The sequence below is a fragment of the Lipophrys pholis genome (assembly GCF_963383615.2).
Source record: "Lipophrys pholis genome assembly, chromosome: 1".
Taxonomy (NCBI): domain Eukaryota; kingdom Metazoa; phylum Chordata; class Actinopteri; order Blenniiformes; family Blenniidae; genus Lipophrys; species Lipophrys pholis.
Window position 1 is genome coordinate 13,307,659 of NC_137635.1, and position 19,930 is coordinate 13,327,588.

The following is a 19,930-nucleotide window of genomic DNA, read 5'->3' on the forward strand; positions in this document are numbered from 1 at the left end:
GGCGTCGCGCGGCGCGCTCCCGGCAGCCCACTCGTGCCGCCGCTCGTACTGTAATCATATGATAGCGAGTCGATACCGCGGCAGAATACCGACACACCGGGCGGACGGCAGCGGAGCACCGGGCGGAGGGCACGCAGGGGAGAGGCTGAACAAGTGCGAGGACTCGGTTTGAAAAGTGTCAGGAGAGGAGCCAGAGGCCCCCCCACCCTCAAAGGGAACTTTTTCAAACTCCGGGAGAGAAGAGGAGAGAGCTCACACACCGAGAGCCGAAGGACAGTCGACCGAACCGGAGAGAGGCGGTCGAGGTCGGTGGTGTCCTCCTGGGGTCCTCGCATCGCGTTTCTGGGCGTTTTTCTTTTCTTTTTTTTTTTTTTTTGTTTGGTTTTTTTTTTTAATCAGAAAAAAACATACTCCCAGGTTTTTTCCCCCTCCTTCTTCAGTTCGGCCTCTTTTAGAATCTCAAGCCATGGTCGGGGAGACAGAGGTGAAGGAGAGACCCAAGTCCAACCCGGACTATCTGATGCAGCTGATGAACGACCGGAAGGTGATGAGCTCGCTGCCAAACTTCAGCGGCATCTTCACGCATCTGGAGCGGCTGCTGGATGAAGGTAACCAGGCTTCCTCCTCCTCCTCTTCCTCCCCCAGGCTGGGACAAACTTCTCACCCCCGTTTCACTCCACTTTAACTTTGATGAGCAGTGTTCATGAAGGTAGAAGTTATTGACTCAAAGTCATTAACTGCAGGAATTCCTCTCTGCCCCCACCACCCCCCTCTGCTGCCCCTGACAGCAATGTTACCCCCCCACCACCACCACCTCCTCTTCCTCCACTAACTCATCATACTTTAGATTCCCACCACCTGTCATTCACAGTAATTCTTGTAAAGTTTTGTTGAGAGCTGTGTCTCTCTCACACACACACTGAGGTGGCTGGTGATGGGAACAAACAGACAGTTGTTAGTCTTTCCCAGTGATCTAATGCTCAGGCTTATGTGAACGCTACAGCCCATCCCTGTGCAGGAACGAGAGCGTGTCACTGTGTGAAACAGTTCGTTTGAGCCCCCCCCACACACACGCACACACTCCTTGGTGCTTCCTCTACAACTCCTCTATTGCACTTTACTTTTCTAAGTTTGAAAACGGCATGATATCAACAGCTCTGCAAATCCTTCAACTTTTTTCTTTTTTTTTTTTTTTTTTTTTCTTTCAAAATGTCCCGTGTCCCCTGTTTGAATGTCATTCCCCAACAGTTGCCACAAGCGCCCGGGGCCTGTCGTTTGGCTCTGCTGTCGCACATCAGGATCAGATGGAGCTTCTGACTTGGCGCTCTGTGACAAGTCTCATGACGCAGCAAGGTTGCGCTCGTAACCAGACAAACTCCACATCTCAGTCCTGACAGCCGAGCACATTCATCCCTACACATGTGATATTGTGACGCCCCTGGTTAGCAGGAGAGGCATCATACCGGGTTGTTTTCAACTCGACCGTATCTCCTTCCTGAGTGGCACTCAGGCAGAAGGCCCCAAAAAAGTTTGTGCAGGGTATTTTCTGCCTGAATGTTTTGTCGTGTCCGGCCTATATTTAATCCCATGACAGGTTGAAGTGTTGAGATAAGGAATGCTACCCCCCCACCCCCACCCTCACCCCCCCACCTCCTTCATCGCTTTGTCTCTCTCCCTTCCACTCTCTTGTTCTTCTTTCACTTCTCCTTTTTCCTCCTCTGGCTACTTTTAACTGGAGTGTGACAAGAGTTGTGCCTGTCTGTGCAGACTTGTTTGTATGCGTGTGTCTTAATAGTCACTTTTGGCCTGCGTCAGGTCAGAATCAACTATTAGAGGATCTTCCTTGTCGCTGCAGCAGCGGCTGTAATTATAGTGCCCCACTGTAGTTATTATGGTCAGACTTATCACTCTCAGAGCCGAGAGACATGCCAGTCAGCTTGCTTAGGTCAGATGATATTTGTGCCTCCAGGCAGTTATTCTGCCATGTGTATGTGTGTGGGTTCAGACCGGGGGTCTGTGTGCGCGTGTTGTCTGGTTGCAGTAGCCGGTTATTATGGTGCTAGTGTGTCATTACAAAGGCATCAGAGGCTAGCACTGGTCATTGACACGATCCTAAACAAACACACAGGCAGACAAACATGGTTCCATTTATGTTGCTGCTCCTGTACGAAACCTCGGTGAAGAAACCTGACCTTTGAAAGGATTGATTATTAAAAAAATGTTTTAATTCAAATTGATTACAGATTCTGTTTAATGAATTCTTCAGTTGCAGTAATCCTGAAAACGGTTTGGCTGCTTGTCTAATGGATTAATAGAACGAAATTCCTTTGGTTGCATCTTGTCCAGTGTGAAAATGAGCTGTTTTTCTTTTTCTTTCTTTCTTTCTCAGTTTTCTGTGAGTTTGCAGTGATTATCTGGGGCTTATAGAATGATACACAAACAAAACAAATCATTACAGGCATAAACAAGTCTTGGAAACTATTCGTGTGTGTTTCTGGCAAAACAAATGCTGTTGGAAATGATCTGCAAGTTAATTCATTCTGCAGCCATACTGCTTTCCGTACTGCTCTCTGGTTTTCTGTGGGGGCTGTCAACAGCTGTCCTGCACTGGAGGTTCATAAACACCGGTGGGTAGAGGAGGTCACTCTGACCCCTGAATAACATGTACGTTGCAGAGAGGAGGGAGAAATTCTGTGTGGAGAGAAATAAAGAACAGGGGAGTTGTCGGTAATGGAGGCGGCTTGATTGCAAAGCATTGACTGGTTAGATTCTACATTGTGGTGCAGAATACTTCTGACTGTCTCTCTGCCTGCCTGTCTTTCTGTCTGTCTGTCTGTCCGCTCGCCCGTCTGTCTGAGCTGTCACACTCGCAGCTTCCTTTAATTCTGGTGACAGTGAGTCATCATCTAAAAAAACGGAGGAAATGTGAGAGTGCTTCACCCCCGGGGGCACGTTCCCAGCCGTTTCAGTTTACCTGCAGTTTAACCTCACTGTCTCTGTCTCCGAAAGAAATCGGCCGGGTACGCAAAGACATGTACAACGACACGCTGAACGGCGGCATGTTCAACGGGAGGGACATGGAGGAGCTCCCAGAAGCCATCGGCCCCGTGGCTCAGCTGCAGGAGAAACTCTACGTGCCTGTCAAAGAGTACCCCGACGTGAGTGAACCAGTCGGTGAACTTTGACCTTTTTTCCAGGAGTGTTTGTGTTTGCTTTGTCACTTTAACTCCACTTAGGCACATAAAGTCACTCTGGCTCGTGATCACAAGGAAATTTTGCTTTCCATTTTATCTAAAAGGCCGATTTAATTCCGAGATCAACTTTGCTCACAGCCAATGAAGCGATGCAGACTCAAAATAGATCCATCATGAACTTTGGTCAGTGTTACCAATGAGATATAAACAAATCGTTTGCAGTCACATTCAAAGGCTCGGATGAAGTCGAGGTTTAGATGGCACAGGTTCCATCACTCAGATTTACGATTTATTTTTCTTTTAAAGACAAGTGCAGTACAACGAAGAGACTCTACGAATCCCAACTTTGTGCCAAGTACAGCTAAGCACTTCAATACGTATCGCCTTGATCCAGACTGAAGAGCTCACATGATTTTCTCCACACATCATCTTGCCAATCAGCAAATACAATGACAGGCTGTCCTCACTCACATGACAGGAGGCTAATAAGACACACACACACACACACTCACACGCACACACACACACACACGGGAGTACTCTGGAAAGGGGGTTGAGATCAAGGTTATATATAGAGAGCAGTCCCACTATCTGGATTTGTGTGTCTGTGAGAGTCGGGGGGTCATCCTAGAGGTCGGAATGTGTTGCAACTTCGGCGAACATTAAGGTGGACTCAGATAAACTTTCGTGGCGGCGCTGAGGGGGGGGGGGGGGGGCTGGACAATAGTTAAGATGGAAGCAGAGGGACAGAGGACAAGTGGCACAGAGAATAAACACTCACCCCCACACACACACACAGAGGGGCAGCTGTCTAGTTAATCACTCAGTGTTGGTGACAGATAAGGTTAAGAGAACGACGCTGTCCTGTCATGCCACCAGCAGCAGCCAGCACCCACATAATGAGCTATTTCTGTCTCTCTTAGTAACACAAACACATCACAGATGCACAAACCTCAAAGGCACAGTCACCCGAGCCTCATACAAAATACTCGCGTTGTAAAAACACGGTTCAGGCTCCGGATGTACGACATGTCACTCTCCCGTCTGTCATTTCAAAACGTTTTCTTTTGTGTGTTTTGTAGTTCAACTTCGTCGGGAGGATCCTGGGTCCACGTGGGCTGACCGCCAAACAACTGGAGGCAGAGACCGGGTGCAAAATCATGGTTCGAGGAAAAGGCTCCATGAGAGACAAGAAGAAGGTAAAGAGGCACAATAGCACTGAATTGTGGTCCATTTTTATTTTTTCGTTCCATGCATGACCCCTCTAGTTGCCTCTGAAAGGTTTGAACCCCATTTTCAGTTTCTGTCTGGCGCACCCGCCCACTTTTACCAATGCATGTATGTTCAGAATAGGCAATTTTACAGTTCTGCTCTTATGTTTATTAAAATACAAATTTCATTTTTGGCAACCTCAAAACAAGCAAGGGGACCTGTGGCGACCCTTCAACAGTCTCGTCGACCCGACACAGAAGACACATACGTTTAATGTTCCCTGGCACCATTACACTGTAATACTGTTGTAATATTCATGACATGCAGTAACGCTTGTATTGCTTCTTGCCTGGAGTTGTTAGCTTCGCTGTTAGAATTGAACAAGTAGTCCGATATGGCAAAGTGAGACTTCGTGTCCTCATACTTAGAAGGTGAAGCCTCTTTGGCACAGCAGGGTTGCCAGATTTGGCCTGGTCTTCAAGCATTTTAGATCGGTGGAACCGTTTCCGTCAGCTCTTTGTGGTTACCCAAATGTAAGTGGGACGTGGGCCAGCTTTGGCACCTGACTCTTTCCTTTACATCTGGGCTGTTCCTTTGTGGTATCATTTAAACCACATCTGGTTTGAGTTTGCTCTTTTGGGACGTCCTTTGTGGGGCAGGATCTGCCAAAACAAGGCGGAAACAGCGACAGCGGCTTTGCCCAGAGGTACTAAAACTCCACCTGCTAGTCCTTCATGCACTTTGCTTGTTGTTGAGAATAAAGAACCTAAAGATCAGATAATAGATGGTGAGCCTCTATCTATCTATCTATCTATCTATCTATCTATCTATCTATCTATCTATCTATCTATCTATCTATCTATCTATCTATCTATCTATCTATCTATCTATCCGCCCATCTCTCACGATGAGTTATTGGTGCTTAGGTTTTCTTTCGTGTCCTGGTGTTCGGTCCATCTGTCCTCCCTTCCTCTCCCCTGGTGTCTGTTGTTGGACGGAGTCGACTCAAGCTTTCCAAACGGCAGGTGGAGCAAGTCCAGAACCCCCCCTTCTTCCTTTCTCTCTTTCTCTCTGTTCCTCCCTCATTTTCTCTCTCACTCCCTCTCTCTCCCTCTCCTCCTTTTCTCTCTCTCTCTCTCTCACTCTCTCTCTCTCTCTCTCTCTCTCTCACTCTCTCCCCCCTCTCTCTATCTGTCTTCCTCACTCTGTCTCTTTCTTTCTTTCTCCTTCCCTCTCTCCCTTTTTCCTCTGCCTCTCCCTCTTTCTTTCTCTCTCTCTTTCTAGCCCTCTCTCTCTCTCTCTCTCTCTCCCTCCGCCCTCTCCCTCCAGAACATTCCCTACCCCGCACGCCCCTCGGACAGAGAGGAAGGAAAACAGAGACACAGTGGGAGGCAGCCGGGGGAGAAGAGAGAAAGATGTTGACTTTTAGCGTTCTTCAAAATGATACATCTCACTTGACAAAACAGCCTCAGAGAATCCGATCTGCCAAACACCACACTGACATGGGAGGATTCCACTTCACACTGCGGCTTTTCTCACGGCAGATCGATCTACTCACAGTTTTCAACACCTGGAATAGTGTAACACCATAACTACTCAAAGTGAGAAAACAAGCAGCCACTGAGCACAGGGCAGGCAATATAAAACCACAGTTCATCATTTTAACAGTAGTTTCTTCTGAAATGAAACTCTTTTTTTAGGTGTTTCTTTGTTGGATTTTGTTGCTTCAGGACTGAGCCGGAGCAGCTGCTTCCCCTGGTTTGAAGTCTTACTGCCCTTAAACATCTCGGTTCAGATTTAGCACACAGGACACAAACGCAGGATCCGTCTATTTATCCAGGTGTCTGCAAACGACATGGAGCTTCTATATGTTCAGGCCATGTTTATTATTCTTGTTTATCATTGTTGTGAGCAGTTTTCAAACTAAACCAAAAGTACAAAGAGAAAACACTCACTGAGCAATACAAGATCAACATTAGTAGATGCAAAGCAGTACATAGTAGTATCGTCTATTCAGTTACCTTTTTTTTTTTTTTTTTTTTGTATCTGCGTCACCACAGCAACTCATTAAAACTTACAAAACTTAATCCAATGCACTACCAGGCAGGATTGACCAGATAACTGTTGGAGTTAATCATGTGATCATGTGGGCTAAGACCAACTAAGCTCATATGTTTTCTACTAGCCATTATGGTGATACGGAACGTATGGATGATTATAACTTTGAACCATTAAAGTAGAAAGATTGAATAGATTTAAATGTCATCTTGCATTTGTAGCTGCTTTGGTTTCATAAGATGAAACTGAAACATTTTTTGTGCTAATTAATTGTAATACCCGCTCATATTGTTAAAAGATTTCACGCAAAATTAATATTATGGTATGTTATAGTTAGGTAAACACGAGTAAATGACTCAGTCTTCATAATTGATCACATTGTTTGATTGTTTGATCCAACAAATAAGTCGTTAAAACATCATAATCTATGAGCCGTACGTTTTCTAGATGATAGTAAATCAGTTTTAAAGCACGGGATTCACCTTCACAGGTCGCCAGTCCATCACAGGACACACACCAAGAGTGTCAGTGTCTCACACACACACACACACACATTCATAACAATGTGCAGTTCAGAATCATCAGTTGCCCTCAATGAATTGTTTTTCGACCCTAGTACCAAGAGAAAACCCACAGAGAGAACATGCAAACTGTTTTCGTGGACATGGCTGAATTCAATCACAAAAACAGATTTCAAGACTTGTTTTATAGAAAAACTGCACATTGATAGAATTGAAATACTTTATTAATCCCAGAGTGAAATTCTTTAACCAAGGGGTGTGGCTGCCATGCAAGTCGCTCTGTCCATCCAATGAGAACAGTTTGAAGTTCAGTGTCTTGCTCATTTTGACATGAGGACAGAGGAGATGGGGAATTGAACCAGCAACATTCCGATTTAGAGCCACAGTCGCCACAAAAGTTACATTAACAAATCAAGAACTCCTCCAACTGAAATCCCAGGATTTGTTTTTGACTTGATAACAACTCGACTTGCTCATGAACAAACTCACGAGTAGATTATAAACTATTAAAGTCGTAATTTCAGCAGCAGTTTTGATAACCGGGATAAGATTAAGAGCAGAGCCGCAGGGGAGGAAGAATTAGGGAGCAGAGCTTTCAGTAAAATGCAATCTTGTGTAACCGCCAAGGAACAACATGGCCGCTTCATGAGTTCGACACGCCTCTGAAACCTCTTTGGACGACCTTGGGCCTTGTGTGTTTGTGTCTAGTTGGAGGGCGAATTGAAAACCCGAGCCAAGCCAAAAGAAAAGTGAAAATCGGGCCGGGCCTGTGCGGTGCATTCAAATTGAGCTTTCTTGAAAAACCCTTCCTGCGTTTCCAGGAGGAGATGAACCGAGGGAAGCCCAACTGGGAGCACCTAAGCGAGGACCTCCACGTCTTGATCACAGTGGAGGACACACACAACCGAGCCAAGATCAAGCTCCAGCGAGCCATCAACGAGGTCAAGAAACTTCTCGTCCCCGCTGTGAGTATCTGTCTGAATATCCTGCAGCGGACTCGTGGAGAAGCTGTGTGACTGGATGAGGGTTCACTGTGTTGGTATGCATGGAAGGGGGAAGGGGATTGTCAGCCCAAAAAAGTGTGTGTGAGTGTATTTGTGTCTTTTTGTGTGTGTGTGTGTGTGTGTGTGTGTGTGTGTGTGTGTGTGTGTGTGTGTGTGTGTGTGTGTGTGTGTGTGTGTGTGTGTGTGTGTGTGTGTGTGTGTGTGTGTAAGGGGTTAGGGTAATTAGGGAACACACATAAAGGGGTTTCCATGGTAACCTGGGTTGTTTGAAAGGCTGAGTGAATGAATGGAGAGTCTGTTCACTCGTCCTCCCCACTCCATCACTCCTTTCACTCGTTCACAACTCACTTCATTCCCAACTACTGGCTACAGTATTCCTTCTTCTCATTGGTTTTTTTTTTTCTTCACACAAGAGAACATTTTGATTGCACTCTCCAACATTTCTCACATTCTCCTGCCCACCTACCAGCCACCCACCCTGCAGCCATACATAGATGCACACAACCAACAAATCAGAGAAACATTCAAGCAGGTGCACCTTTGAAGTTAACCCCTTCATTTGACACATATTTTGAAATCACAAGACTCCTTCCTTTTTTTTTTATAACACTGCATTGTTTGCAATAATAGCCACGGAGTGAAAAATCAGGCAATCAACCGGCACTCTCGGTTCAATCTCGCTCTCAGTATTAAAGGATGGAAGCAGCGGCTATTGCTAGCAAGGTGCTGAACACCTGTTAATCTGTTGTGTGTGTGTGTGTGTGTGTGTGTGTGTGTGTGTGTGTGTGTGTGTGTGTGTGTGTGTGTGTGTGTAGGGTAAAGTTAACGATATGTGTTAGTTTAACCCAGCCGACCTTCATCCCTGAATGTAAATCAGTCAAGCTTTTCACCAAGCTGTAACTGGAGCTAAGAAGCCAGCATGTTTGACACCAAATATGTCCTGTGTGATGGCGCGACTGTGTCCAAGGTCTCTGGTTAACCACATCGCAAACACAGGACCCTCGTGCAGCGACATTCCCTGGCATAGCTCTCAGAAATGATTGAAAACAAAGGGAAATATTCTCCACAGCCGTGGAGGTTGGGTAGATTATACATGTTTGAATCTAAAAAGACATTTGTTAGTTTGTGTGCAAACACTTGACGTTTCTTGTCGACTCAATGGAAAGACAAAAAAAAAAAAGCAGATGTGAAACTTAAGAGCCTTCCAGACTTGACTTAAAGGAAACAAAATAGAACTGGATGTGATGGAAAAACAAGCCAACATTAGCAAAACATTTGTGATGCTGTAACTGCCATGTTAGCAGAAATAGAGCTTCTTAACCCCTGGAGTGGACAAATAGAAGCCGCACCTTCAACGATCAGTCCATTCAAGTGTCTTCTGTAAGGATTTATATGAAGGTGGCGTACACCCTGGATAGGTTTCCAGTCCGTTACAGGGCCAACAGAGAGACAGACAGTGACCTTTACACCTACAGGCAATAAAATCAAGTACATTTAAAGGAAAAAACACTCAAAATGTAAAACATGCAAACTCAGCACTGAAAAACCCGGAGATATTCCCACTGTGAGGCCAAAGTGCCTACCTCTTCACCAAACGTCTATTTGATTTTTAAAAAAGTCAGATTAATTTAAACGTATGTTGCTATTTTTTTTAGTATTGTGCAGCGTTTGGAGTCTTAAGTCGTTCTTCTCATCTCGAAGGAGAAAGAAACCTCACAGTTAAATCTCAGAAACAAGAACAAAAAAAGAGAGAAGGAAGCTCATATCACTTCCTGCATGGAGCCAAAAGCCCTGAAATCACATAATTTGTGAAATCGACTGCAGTTTTTTTTACACTCCTTGTGAAATATGCAAATCGAGGCACAGTTGGTTTCTGCAGACTGTATAATCTGTTGACTTTTTGACCAGAGCCTGACAGAGTTTCATTCATCCGCCTGTGAAATGGCTGATGGAGCGTCGCGGCTCAGTGACCTGATTGTGCTGGTCTGCTTGCATGTTGCTGGTGTAGGCCGAGGGCGAGGACAACCTGAAGAAAATGCAGCTGATGGAGCTCGCCATTCTCAACGGGACCTACAGAGACGCCAATGTCAAGACGCGTAAGGATGACCTCATAGTTAGCATGTGGAGGCGTGTTGGTGGGTGACAAAGGGGGGTCGTGGTACAGGAGTCCACTGTACATGTGAACAATGCCTCTGTTCCTCTGGTTAAATAGACTGTTTGTCCTCTCCTCTGCTTCCCTGTCTATTGTGTTTGTGCTTTGTGTCGTCCTCTGTGTGTGGGGCGTGCACACACTCCGCATCACTGTATGTCTGTGTGTTGCGCAGCCACCGCCGCCTTCCCACTCGGGACCCCTCAGGCGCCTCGGATCATCACAGGCCCGACGCCCGTCCTGCCGCCCAACCTGCGCAACCCCGCCCCCGTCACCACGCCCACCCTCATGCCTCTGATTCGTCAGATCCAGAGCTCCGCCCTCGTGCCAGGAGGCAATCCACATCCAGCGCTGGTGCAGCAGGGGCCCGAGTCCGGAATCATCTACACGCCCTACGAGTACCCGTACACGCTCACGCCCTCCATATTGGAATACCCGATTGACTCAACTGGAGTATTAGGTAAATAAATGACAAGTTCATCACTTCAATACCTGGTCAATGGATGTATTATGAGAACTGGATACTGGACTCCAATGAAACGTCCCAGAAAAATCTCCCTCCCTTGAATATATCCATCAATAGGATTTCTATTCAATTTAACACCCAAACATTGTCGTATCAAATCATTACGTCCCTTATTTGCCATTGAGCCATTGTATTCCTGCTCTGGTATTGAGCCTGCTTTGTTTTGCAGCTACGTCTGCATCACTCTTCAGACAGATAGAAAAGCAGATTTACCCTCGGAGGCATCGTCTCACTTCTTTTCGCTCTTGAATATGGACGTTACAGTAGCTGGTTAATTAAAACCTCAAAGTAATCACAGTGTTTTTATAGTTTTTTAAAACGATTTGTTCATGCGCAGCCAGGCAGGTCGCCTACAGTCTATAAAGTCAAACTCATTCACTGTCTGCACACGATAAGCCAACAAGGACCCCGACCCGTTTCTTCATTTCAGTTTTTTACTGAATATTTATCAAACGTTATACAGAATCTGAAAATTTAAATAAGACAAGAACTTAAAAAAGGGATCAAATCCATCGCAATAATGAAACTGTTGAGACACTTTTTATTTTCAGTGAGCAACACTTTTAGAATAGAAAATAATCATTATTCATGCTCGTGCGTTACGCTTCCCAGTCCGACTGGGACATTGGCAGCCCCGTCCAGCTCTTGTAATACATCCACAACCCATACAGAACGCATGCTGAAGCTCATTGCTGGGCTAACAGTCCCTTCTTCCTGTGTTTTTGCAGGTATGGCTTTCCCAACCAAAGGCTAAGCGATAGCAACCCTCCCTAGCACACTCATGGACTGGCTTGCAGAGACCACCCCCACCCCCCCACCCCCCTCCCTCCACCCCTTCCCCTACATATTTGTCCCGCAGAGCAAACACTCAGAGTTTGCTTCTAGTTTAGGATGACAGATTCCTCTACAGTCATTCTGTAGTCAAGTGTCCATTCCTGTTAATTTCCTCTTTGTATTAGCAGAGTAGTGTTGTGGTGTGACAGCTATTTAACCTCTTTTTTTTAATAGATCAGCTTCCGCTTGTAATCGTTAACACATTTTAGTGATCCCGTAGATAATTTAGAGCTGCAACTTGTGATTTAACTGATGTTAAAAGCTTATTTTGAACACAGAGCTATAGAGTGACTTTGCTTACAGCTGATGTTGAATCTACTAGTGAAACTTAGCGAGAGATTAGTGGTTTGGATTCATATTTTCTTTAGAGAAGAGAAGACCACAAAACAACACAAATAATTTTGTATCCTAGAAGCGAAGATTTCCTTTTTTTTTTTTTTTTTTTTTACTTCTTTATTTCACCCTCAGCCTTGAACACTTTGTAAATTCCTGGTTTCACTGATGTTGGTGCCATGGGTGGATTGTCTGATGTCTTTCTGATGAGTAACCTTCTGTGTTCTGTTTTGGCGAATGTCAATGGCTGTTAGCAGGTGCCATGACCACTAAGGTACGACGCCACGACAAGAGAATCCATCCTTACCAAAGGGTAGTGACCACAGACAGAGGTTAGTTAGCTCACCAGCCACTTTATGTGTATCTGTGTGTGTGTGTTAGTGTGTGTGCATGCAGACCAATGGACCAATTTCAGTTTACATGTGTCTAATACGGCATGCCTAAAAAAAAAAAAAAAAAAAGAAGAAAAAAAGAGAGGGAGTAAAAAAACTACCAGGCGAAAAGGTCACACGCAGAAGCGGCTTCCGTGTAAAGATGTGAAACAGTATTTGTTGCAGTGGAAGTGAAATGAGTGAGCAGATTGGGAGGAACCATGTCAGGGGCGGTTATCTTCGCTCGCCTGTTAACTTAAACTGGACGGCTGGCAGGCCGGGACCCTCTCAATTAGAATGGATCGCTCCGTTCATGTGACTCGGTCCTTGTGACTCTGGATTTGGAGTCAAGTCTCAGAAACTTTTTGTTGTTGTTTATCTCCTCAGTACTACTTTTGACCCTACAAACACTTTGGGAAGTTTTATTTATACCCACCTCCATTCCACTAGATGTTTATTATTATCATTATTATTATTATTGTTATTAATAAAAACCTGTGTTACGCCCACTTACTTCATGACACTTAAGGTAACAGTGATTGTCTTTTTGCTAAAGATCATTCGAATTGATTGTGATCTTTAGTTTTTACTACTAAAACACAGCGTGTGATAACTACTGAAGTCTGTGTTACAAGCTCTTTTGTATGAAATACTGTTGTTTGTGGTCTTATAGGTCGCCCACTGGACTTTATCATTGGGGCTGTTTACATCATTTTCATTTATTTCCTAGCCAGAGTGGTGCTGTTACCATGTATTTAGCTGCAAAATAAATTTGTATATAGGGATTTTAAGGATTTAAGTGCTTATATGAAGCTTATTGAACGAGATCGCTTGGAAATACTTGTAGTGTTTTTTTTTTGTTTTGTTTGTTTTTTGTTTTTTAGTTTGTAAATTTTATTTTTGTTTTTATGATATGCTTTTTATAGATGAAGTGTGTCCATGTAAACTTTTATTCAAAGTGTGTAGCTACTACTGTTTTAGTCACCGCGACGGTGGCAATGAAGGCAGTGTTTTTGCTCTGTGTATTTAAGATGAGGTGACCTTCTCGATTCACAGGCCTCGTGACTGTTTTATGCAATAGAAATGGATTAGCTAGCTACATCATATGTGTGCGTGCGTGTTTGTGTTTGTGTGTGTGTGTGTATATGTGTGTGTGTGTGTGTGTGTGAGAGAGAGAGCGGTGGCGCTCCTGTTGTACACGATGGACAAAAAACACTAAAAGGCAATAAAGATGACTATTGAAAAAAAAAAATCTGAAAAGCAAACCAAAGCCTCTAAATTCTTGTAGCTAGTCTGTCTATTGTTAAATTGTTTCTAAATCCCTCTAAAATCACCATCTCTTAACCTCTCATCGCTGTCTCTTATGGTCTTTGCTTATTGTAGTGTTTTTAGGCGCTCCTCTAATACTTCATAGCAAAACGAATCAAACCATAATCAATAATCAGTTAATCATCAGACCTTATGCCTGCTGCTAAACAATAAGCTCGACTTGTAAGCGAGGACCCCCCGAAACACTCCTCTTTGGACATAAAGGTCACTCTCTCACTCACATGAAACCATGCTGTCCTCCTCTCTGCCCATGGTTTCACTGTCTGTCTGTGCTAGACGTAGCCCAGCTAGCATGATTAGTGTCACTATAGCAGCCGTCGCACGGCGGGAGGGAGCGACTCCCGAAACGTAAGCGCCGCTAACACCTCCATCGATAGCCGGCCATTGCTTGTGTCAACACCGGGCGGTCGATGTGAGTGCTGGGGAATGGTCATGCCGGGCTCATGGAGGTGTTGTGCAGCTCTTATGTAAGCCCCCCTCACGCTGTGCGACTGCAGTAGATCTGCCTTGTTGTCATCCCGACGCCACTAGCTGACACTAATCTCTCTTCTATCTTTTTTTCTTTTTATGTCTCCTTTTATGTGCCCTTTTTGTTTTCCTTTCCACGTCTGTCCGTCTCTGTCTGTCTAACTCTAGCTGCCACGGCAACTAACCCATGACCCCTTGACCTTCTGACCTTTCCGCCCACTGATGACCCACCCATCTCTGCCCGCTGGCGCGCTCATTGGCCCACGGCCCCGCCACTCCCCAAGCTCAGCCAACCAGAGACCAGAACATTGGGAACAACCCGGCAGCTTCTGTCTAACCAACCAACCAGACGACAGCCATCATGGGAATAAACCTCAGGACCCCGCCCGACACCGAGTCCTAACCCAAACCTCACCAAACAGTGCCTTTCCTCCAAAACTCCAAAGCCAATTTAAGGGTTGACTCAAAATTACAATCGTTCACTGCTGGCGCCAGTCAAGCACGACCAGGAGGCTTTACTGGAGGCCGGTTGAATCGCCGGTGAAGGGCTCCTAAAGCGATCCCCGGCTGCAACACATGGTCTCTTTGACCTGCCGTGCCCTCAGTCCACGCGATGCAATAATAATGACTCTATTAATAACATGTTAACAAACACGATACCAGCGCAGAGATCCTTTGTGTACACTAAACTGGAAGAGATGCCTTGAGACTTTTGACACGTATAGTTTCCTCAGCTGGCGCCTCCCCTTTCGTTATTATAATTTTCTTAACACTTCAGAGAGAAGAAAATGTTTCTGACCCTCTTTAATTAGGTGTTTGTGGTGAAGTCGCTTGGAAATGGAGGTGGTCTGTGCCTCACACACCGGCCCTACTTCCTGCAGATATCCAACGCCAATGCAAAGTGCACATGCAACAAACAAAACAACAAAAAAGCATTTGAGTTAAATCAATTCACACTTTTTACAGGAAGAGAATGTGTGAAAATACTCCAATGATTCTTTCTTAACAATTACTTTCTACTTGTTAAGAGATAAGTTAACATTTTGTCCATATAGACAAGATAAGAATTCAGATTAGTTGGGGGTTTTTTTTTTGTTTTTTTTTTATTAAAATCATTTATTATTGGTGAAATTTAGATAAACTATGGACTTTTCTTCAAAAATATATTTGAAAAAGCTCAATTTTGTGTAACTTTTGTACCTTAAAATGCATAATTATTCGAATTTAATTATGGGTTTTTCGTGCATATTCCAAATAGAAATACACGTAAAAAGCCTTTTTTCACCACAAAGCGACAGGTGCTCGATGAGGAAAACCAACTAACTGGAACGGAAAAATGCCAAACTATCTCTGAGTGTCTCATGAGAGGCAAAGCCGAGGAAACTTGCACGCGGCGCACACACAGGAGGGAAATCTACAGCGATGCCTTTGCCTTTTTCCACACTACAGTATTACATGAGCGTGAACAACAGTGCCTTTATTTATTGCGAGCGATGGAACAATGTTACACCTAAATCTTTTAACTGCGACCATTTTGCTGATTAATTAGGACCCCAGGCTTCACTGTCATCCTCCAGATTTCATGACTTTACACCCATAACTCGTCTCAGCTCAGATCCCAGGGACAAACAAACGTGGCTCATTTGAATTGGAGGTGCGACGCAGCACAACTCCCAACGTGTAATATGTTTGAATTCCTCTATGAAAACAGTGTTATATGTGATGTTTTTTTTTTTGTTGTTGTTGTTGTTTGGTTTGATTGTGCTGCTGAAGATAAAGTCGTCCACATTTCTTTTATATATTTATCTGCTCTTTCAGAGGATGTCAGTACACGTACGCACACTATACCTACACACACACACACACACACACACACGCAAACAGTCAAACCAAGTGATGCCTTGATATGGAAGAAATCCTACAGTTGTAACATCTGTAACAAGTTCATAATGTATTTTTATATTCTATTTTGTACGTGAAAATAACATTAAATTACCTTTTCAGATGAGAACAACATGCCTTATTATGGAGAATAATTTGAGAAAACGCTATCCTCTGTGTGTCGTTAGTAATCCTATCATGTTCTCGATGTCCTGACGAACTGGAGTCTGATGTTCTCTGTATTAACTTGAGCCTTCGAGATCAGCGTTTGCTTGCCTCCTGTGCCTTTTGTATACTATGAGTGTGAAAATTAACAGTGTAGTACGACATTAATCTACTCTTCAGTGCCAAGTGTAGGTTACTAACTGTTACCACTTCTGTGACTATTAACAACTTTAATGGTATCTGTCTTTGCTTTGGATTTCTTTAAAAAAAAAAAAAAATACATGTGTGTCTAAAACAAAAAAAATTGAATAGTAAAGATATGTGTTGAACGATGATCTTTTAACTTTTAAAGTATTCTGAGCAGAAATAACTCTTTGTACACAATTAAACTCATAGTTGTAAAACTAACAAACTTTGTTGCTTTTTCTCTGTAGCACTTAATTATGCAAATCAGCTTCCTTTCTGCATACTAATCACCAAACACTCCTTAGATACAGAGAGGGGAAGAAAAAAACTCCAAGCAGATACTTCAGACAAAATGCAGGGAAAAGGCCACAACATGTTTTTCCCACTTCTCCTTTTCTGTGCTCTCTCTCCCTCTCTCTCTCTCTCTCTCTCTCTCTCTCTCTCTCTCTCTCTCTCTCTCTTGTTCTCCGTCTTCCTCTTGCTTTTTAAGTGGACATTACACACATCAATGTGTGTAATAGGAGAGAAGAAAACACCCAGCTCACCATGGTTTCTCACAGGCATGCACATGTATAACAGAGAGCGAGGGAGAGGGAGAGGGAGAGGGGAGGGGAGGGAGAGGGAGAGGGGATGGAGGGAGAGAGAGGTCCAGGTTCTGGAGGACGAGGCGGCCGGGGGAATTGAAGGGAAATTGATTGTGCAAGCTCGCCCTCAAACATCTGCAGAGCAAATATTGCACAGGATCACAGTTCATCCCTGGAGTCTGTGAAAAGTGACCGCTGGTAACCTGCCTGTGTCATGGTAGTGACATTTGTTTTAATTGCACTTATTAAAATGTTTACAGCATGAGCAGGATGATTTGGGGGGGGGGGGGGGGGGGGGGGGGTTTGAGGCTTTTGAGCTTTTGACACTTCCAGTTAAAAGGGAAACTTCCCTTTTAACCACACTTTTTAAAGTTTCACACAGAAAAAAAGGAGAAAATCACATGGGGGGTTTCGGGGGAGGTGGGGGTGGTGGGTGTGGGGGGGGGGGGGTTGCTGTGGTGAATGCAGCAGTGGGTGGCTCATTCGTCCTCTCCCTGCCCTTCCTGCTTTCATTGTGAAGTCGGGGGGGCGATATTGAACTTCAAGCTTGGAGTTGAGCCTGCTCTGTGGCCACAACCCCAGCCCCCTGATCACAGAGAGGAGAGAGAGAGAGAGAGAGAGAGAGAGAGAGAGAGAGAGAGAGAGAGAGAGAGAGAGAGAGAGAGAGAGAGAGAGAGAGAGAAAGGACATTATGTGACCACTGCTGACAATCCTCTGGACAGGAAGAAGCAGAGTGGAAGCACTGAGTGGAGATAGCAAGAGAATATAAAAGAGTGTGTGTGCCTGTGTGTGTATGTGTGTGTACAGGGAGGGGGGTGGGGGGGGGGGGGGGGGGCTGCCTGTGTGCTGTGTGGATGGGTGTGTGCTCTCTGGTTTTTTTCCTATTTTCCCCCTCAAAGTTTTGTACTCTTGTTCTTTGAGCTCTGCTATGAAACAGTCTTTAAGCATCTGGTAATATATTCTGCAGTCAGCCTTTGCTTTTGCCAACACTGGGGCCCAGGGCTCCTAGAGCGTACAATCAAAGTGTGTTTGTCTGCGCCCTGCGTGAGTGTATGTGTGTGTGTGTGTGTGTGTGTGTGTGTGTGTGTGTGTGTGTGTGTGTGTGTGTGTGTGTGTGCATAGTGTTGTATCCCAAAAAGTGGAAGCACACTACACTTGTAGGGCCCACCCTACCTTTCACCCTACCTTTCACCCTACCTTTCACCCTACCTTTCACCCTACCTTTCACCCTACCTTTCAGGGCCGTGCAGAGGAGTCCTCCAACAGTTTACATGTATTTAAGAGTCAATATAGAGGTTTCATGGAGGGTGGGGTTACAGTTAGGTTATAGTTAGGGTTAGAAATTTCAGCCGTGATGGATAAGGGGTAAGAAGTTAGGGAATGCATGTGTTACGTCAATGGGAAAGCCCCGCAAAGATAGCAGCGTGTGTGTGTATGCGTGTGTGCATGTGTGCGTGTGTGCGTGTGTGTGTGTGTGCGTGTGTGTGTGTGTGTGTGTGTGTGTGTGTGTGTGTGTGTGTGTGTGTGTGTGTGTGTGTGTGTGTGTGTTTGTGTGTGAGAGAGAGAGAGACAGGTTGATTTACATTGCTATGTATGCACAACATCCTCCACATAATGAACAGCTCCAGATTTCCTCTGCTCGGTAAATATTTGATGACTGAGGGGTGGAATGATTTTAGCTGAATAACAGTGGAGTCCTATAAGCTGCAGGGAAACGACTCAAGTTGTATTTCAAACCCCTCTCCATTTCTTTTCCTCTCTCCCTCTCTCTCTCTCTCTCTCTCTCTCTCTCCCTCTCTCTCGCTTGTCCTCTTCCCATGTAAATAAGGCCAACTCCCCCTAACTCAACACACCCCTCTGAGGCAGTTTAAAGACCCAACACTGTCTCCTTGTCTCCTTGACAACCAGCATACACTGGGGTCCTGTCGTGGCCTCTCTGTCTTTTGTGTTTGGGAGCTCAGAAAGACAGAAAGAGAGAGAGAGAGTGAGAGAGAGAGGAAGGAGAGGATGAAAACAAGAGTCATTGAAAAGAGGCAACAAAGATGACATCACGGCTATTTTATCCCGCAACCGAAAATTTGGTGTGTAGCCCGAAGATGATGAGGATGATGATGGTGATGAGGATGATGATGATTAGCCAGAGGCACAAAATGGGTGGCAGCTCTGTCTGAGATAGTGAGAGGATGGAGAGAGAGAGCGAGAGAGAGAGAGAGAGAGAGAGAGAGAGAGAGAGAGAGAGAGAGAGAGAGAGAGAGAGAGAGAGAGAGGGAGAGAGAGAGGCCCAGGGCTGAATGGGGCATTGTGGGAAAGACAGTGGGCACACTGGGCAGTAACACAGAGAACACTAACTCACAGATCATGCCAGAGAGGCTGAAAACACCCACACTGGGCGACAATGGCAAACTTCATCGCTCCACTTGGCCCCTTCTGAATACACACATACAATGGCAGAATCCAAATAAGATGCTCTGTTATTCGTGAAATTCAACACACTACATTCCTTCAGTGGCTCTGTCCCTTTGACCGGCAGCAGATGGCCGGGCCGAGCCGCAGTACATGTGCTCGTACGTGTGCATGTGTGCGAGGTCCCATCCTGCTCTTGCATCATGGGTAAGTACCTAAAAGGTCCAGGAAGGTGAGAAATTTGCGTTTTTGAGGCCTCGGGTGCATCATATGGAAGTTATTACCTCTCCAGGTCAAAGAACTGCACACAGCACCATACAAACATATATCTCCCGTGACTGTGAACAAATTCGGCTGAATGAGTTAATTAAATCAGAGCTAATTAGCATGAGGACTGAGGAATAAGAGGGTTGACCCTCTCATTGATGGGCTGATCTCTACTGTCAGCTCTCTGCTGCCACCTGGTGGAGCATGGGAGGAACTCTGCCTCTGAGTTCAGAGGGATTCACAGGAAGCTGCAACAGGTGGGCAGCAAACATCAGGGAAGCTCAATCATTCCTAGATGTAAAATACGTGTCTGTATTTGCTCATTTCTTTTGTCAGAGTCATTTTGTGGGTTTCTGGTTTCTGGCATTGTTGTTAATTTATCAACTGTTTATGTCTTTGTGTGCATTTTACATTTTTTTGTGAACACTTTGCATTTCTTGTGTGG

At 44.9% G+C, this 19,930-nt stretch overlaps 1 protein-coding gene across 5 annotated transcripts; it reads left to right on the forward strand.

The window, feature by feature from the left end:
- On the forward strand, window positions 1–16,445 carry qki2 (QKI, KH domain containing, RNA binding 2). Of its 5 annotated transcripts, none has more exons than XM_080471020.1 (9): window positions 1–608; window positions 3,010–3,158; window positions 4,277–4,393; window positions 7,807–7,950; window positions 9,998–10,085; window positions 10,314–10,598; window positions 11,369–11,392; window positions 12,089–12,163; window positions 14,168–16,445. In XM_080471020.1, the coding sequence occupies exons 1-9, from the start codon at window positions 467–469 to the stop codon at window positions 14,188–14,190; spliced, it is 1,047 nt and encodes a 348-aa protein (XP_080327146.1). In that variant the 5' UTR covers window positions 1–466; the 3' UTR covers window positions 14,191–16,445. The 5 variants fall into 5 exon arrangements, with proteins under 5 accessions (XP_080327146.1, XP_080327145.1, XP_080327147.1 ...); XM_080471019.1 differs by having other exon boundaries at window positions 57–608; window positions 12,086–12,163; XM_080471021.1 differs by lacking the exon at window positions 11,369–11,392 and having other exon boundaries at window positions 57–608; window positions 12,086–12,163.
- The last annotated feature ends 3,485 nt before the right edge of the window (window positions 16,446–19,930 follow it).

Excerpts from the sequence above, each read along its gene's own strand:
- qki2 (XM_080471019.1), top strand. The coding sequence starts at position 467 with ATGGTCGGGGAGACAGAGGTGAAGGAGAGACCCAAGTCCAACCCGGAC. Across the intron at positions 7,951-9,997 it reads AGAAACTTCTCGTCCCCGCT|GCCGAGGGCGAGGACAACCT; the intron begins GTGAGTATCTGT and ends TTGCTGGTGTAG. Across the intron at positions 10,599-11,368 it reads TGACTCAACTGGAGTATTAG|TCCCTTCTTCCTGTGTTTTT; the intron begins GTAAATAAATGA and ends CTGGGCTAACAG.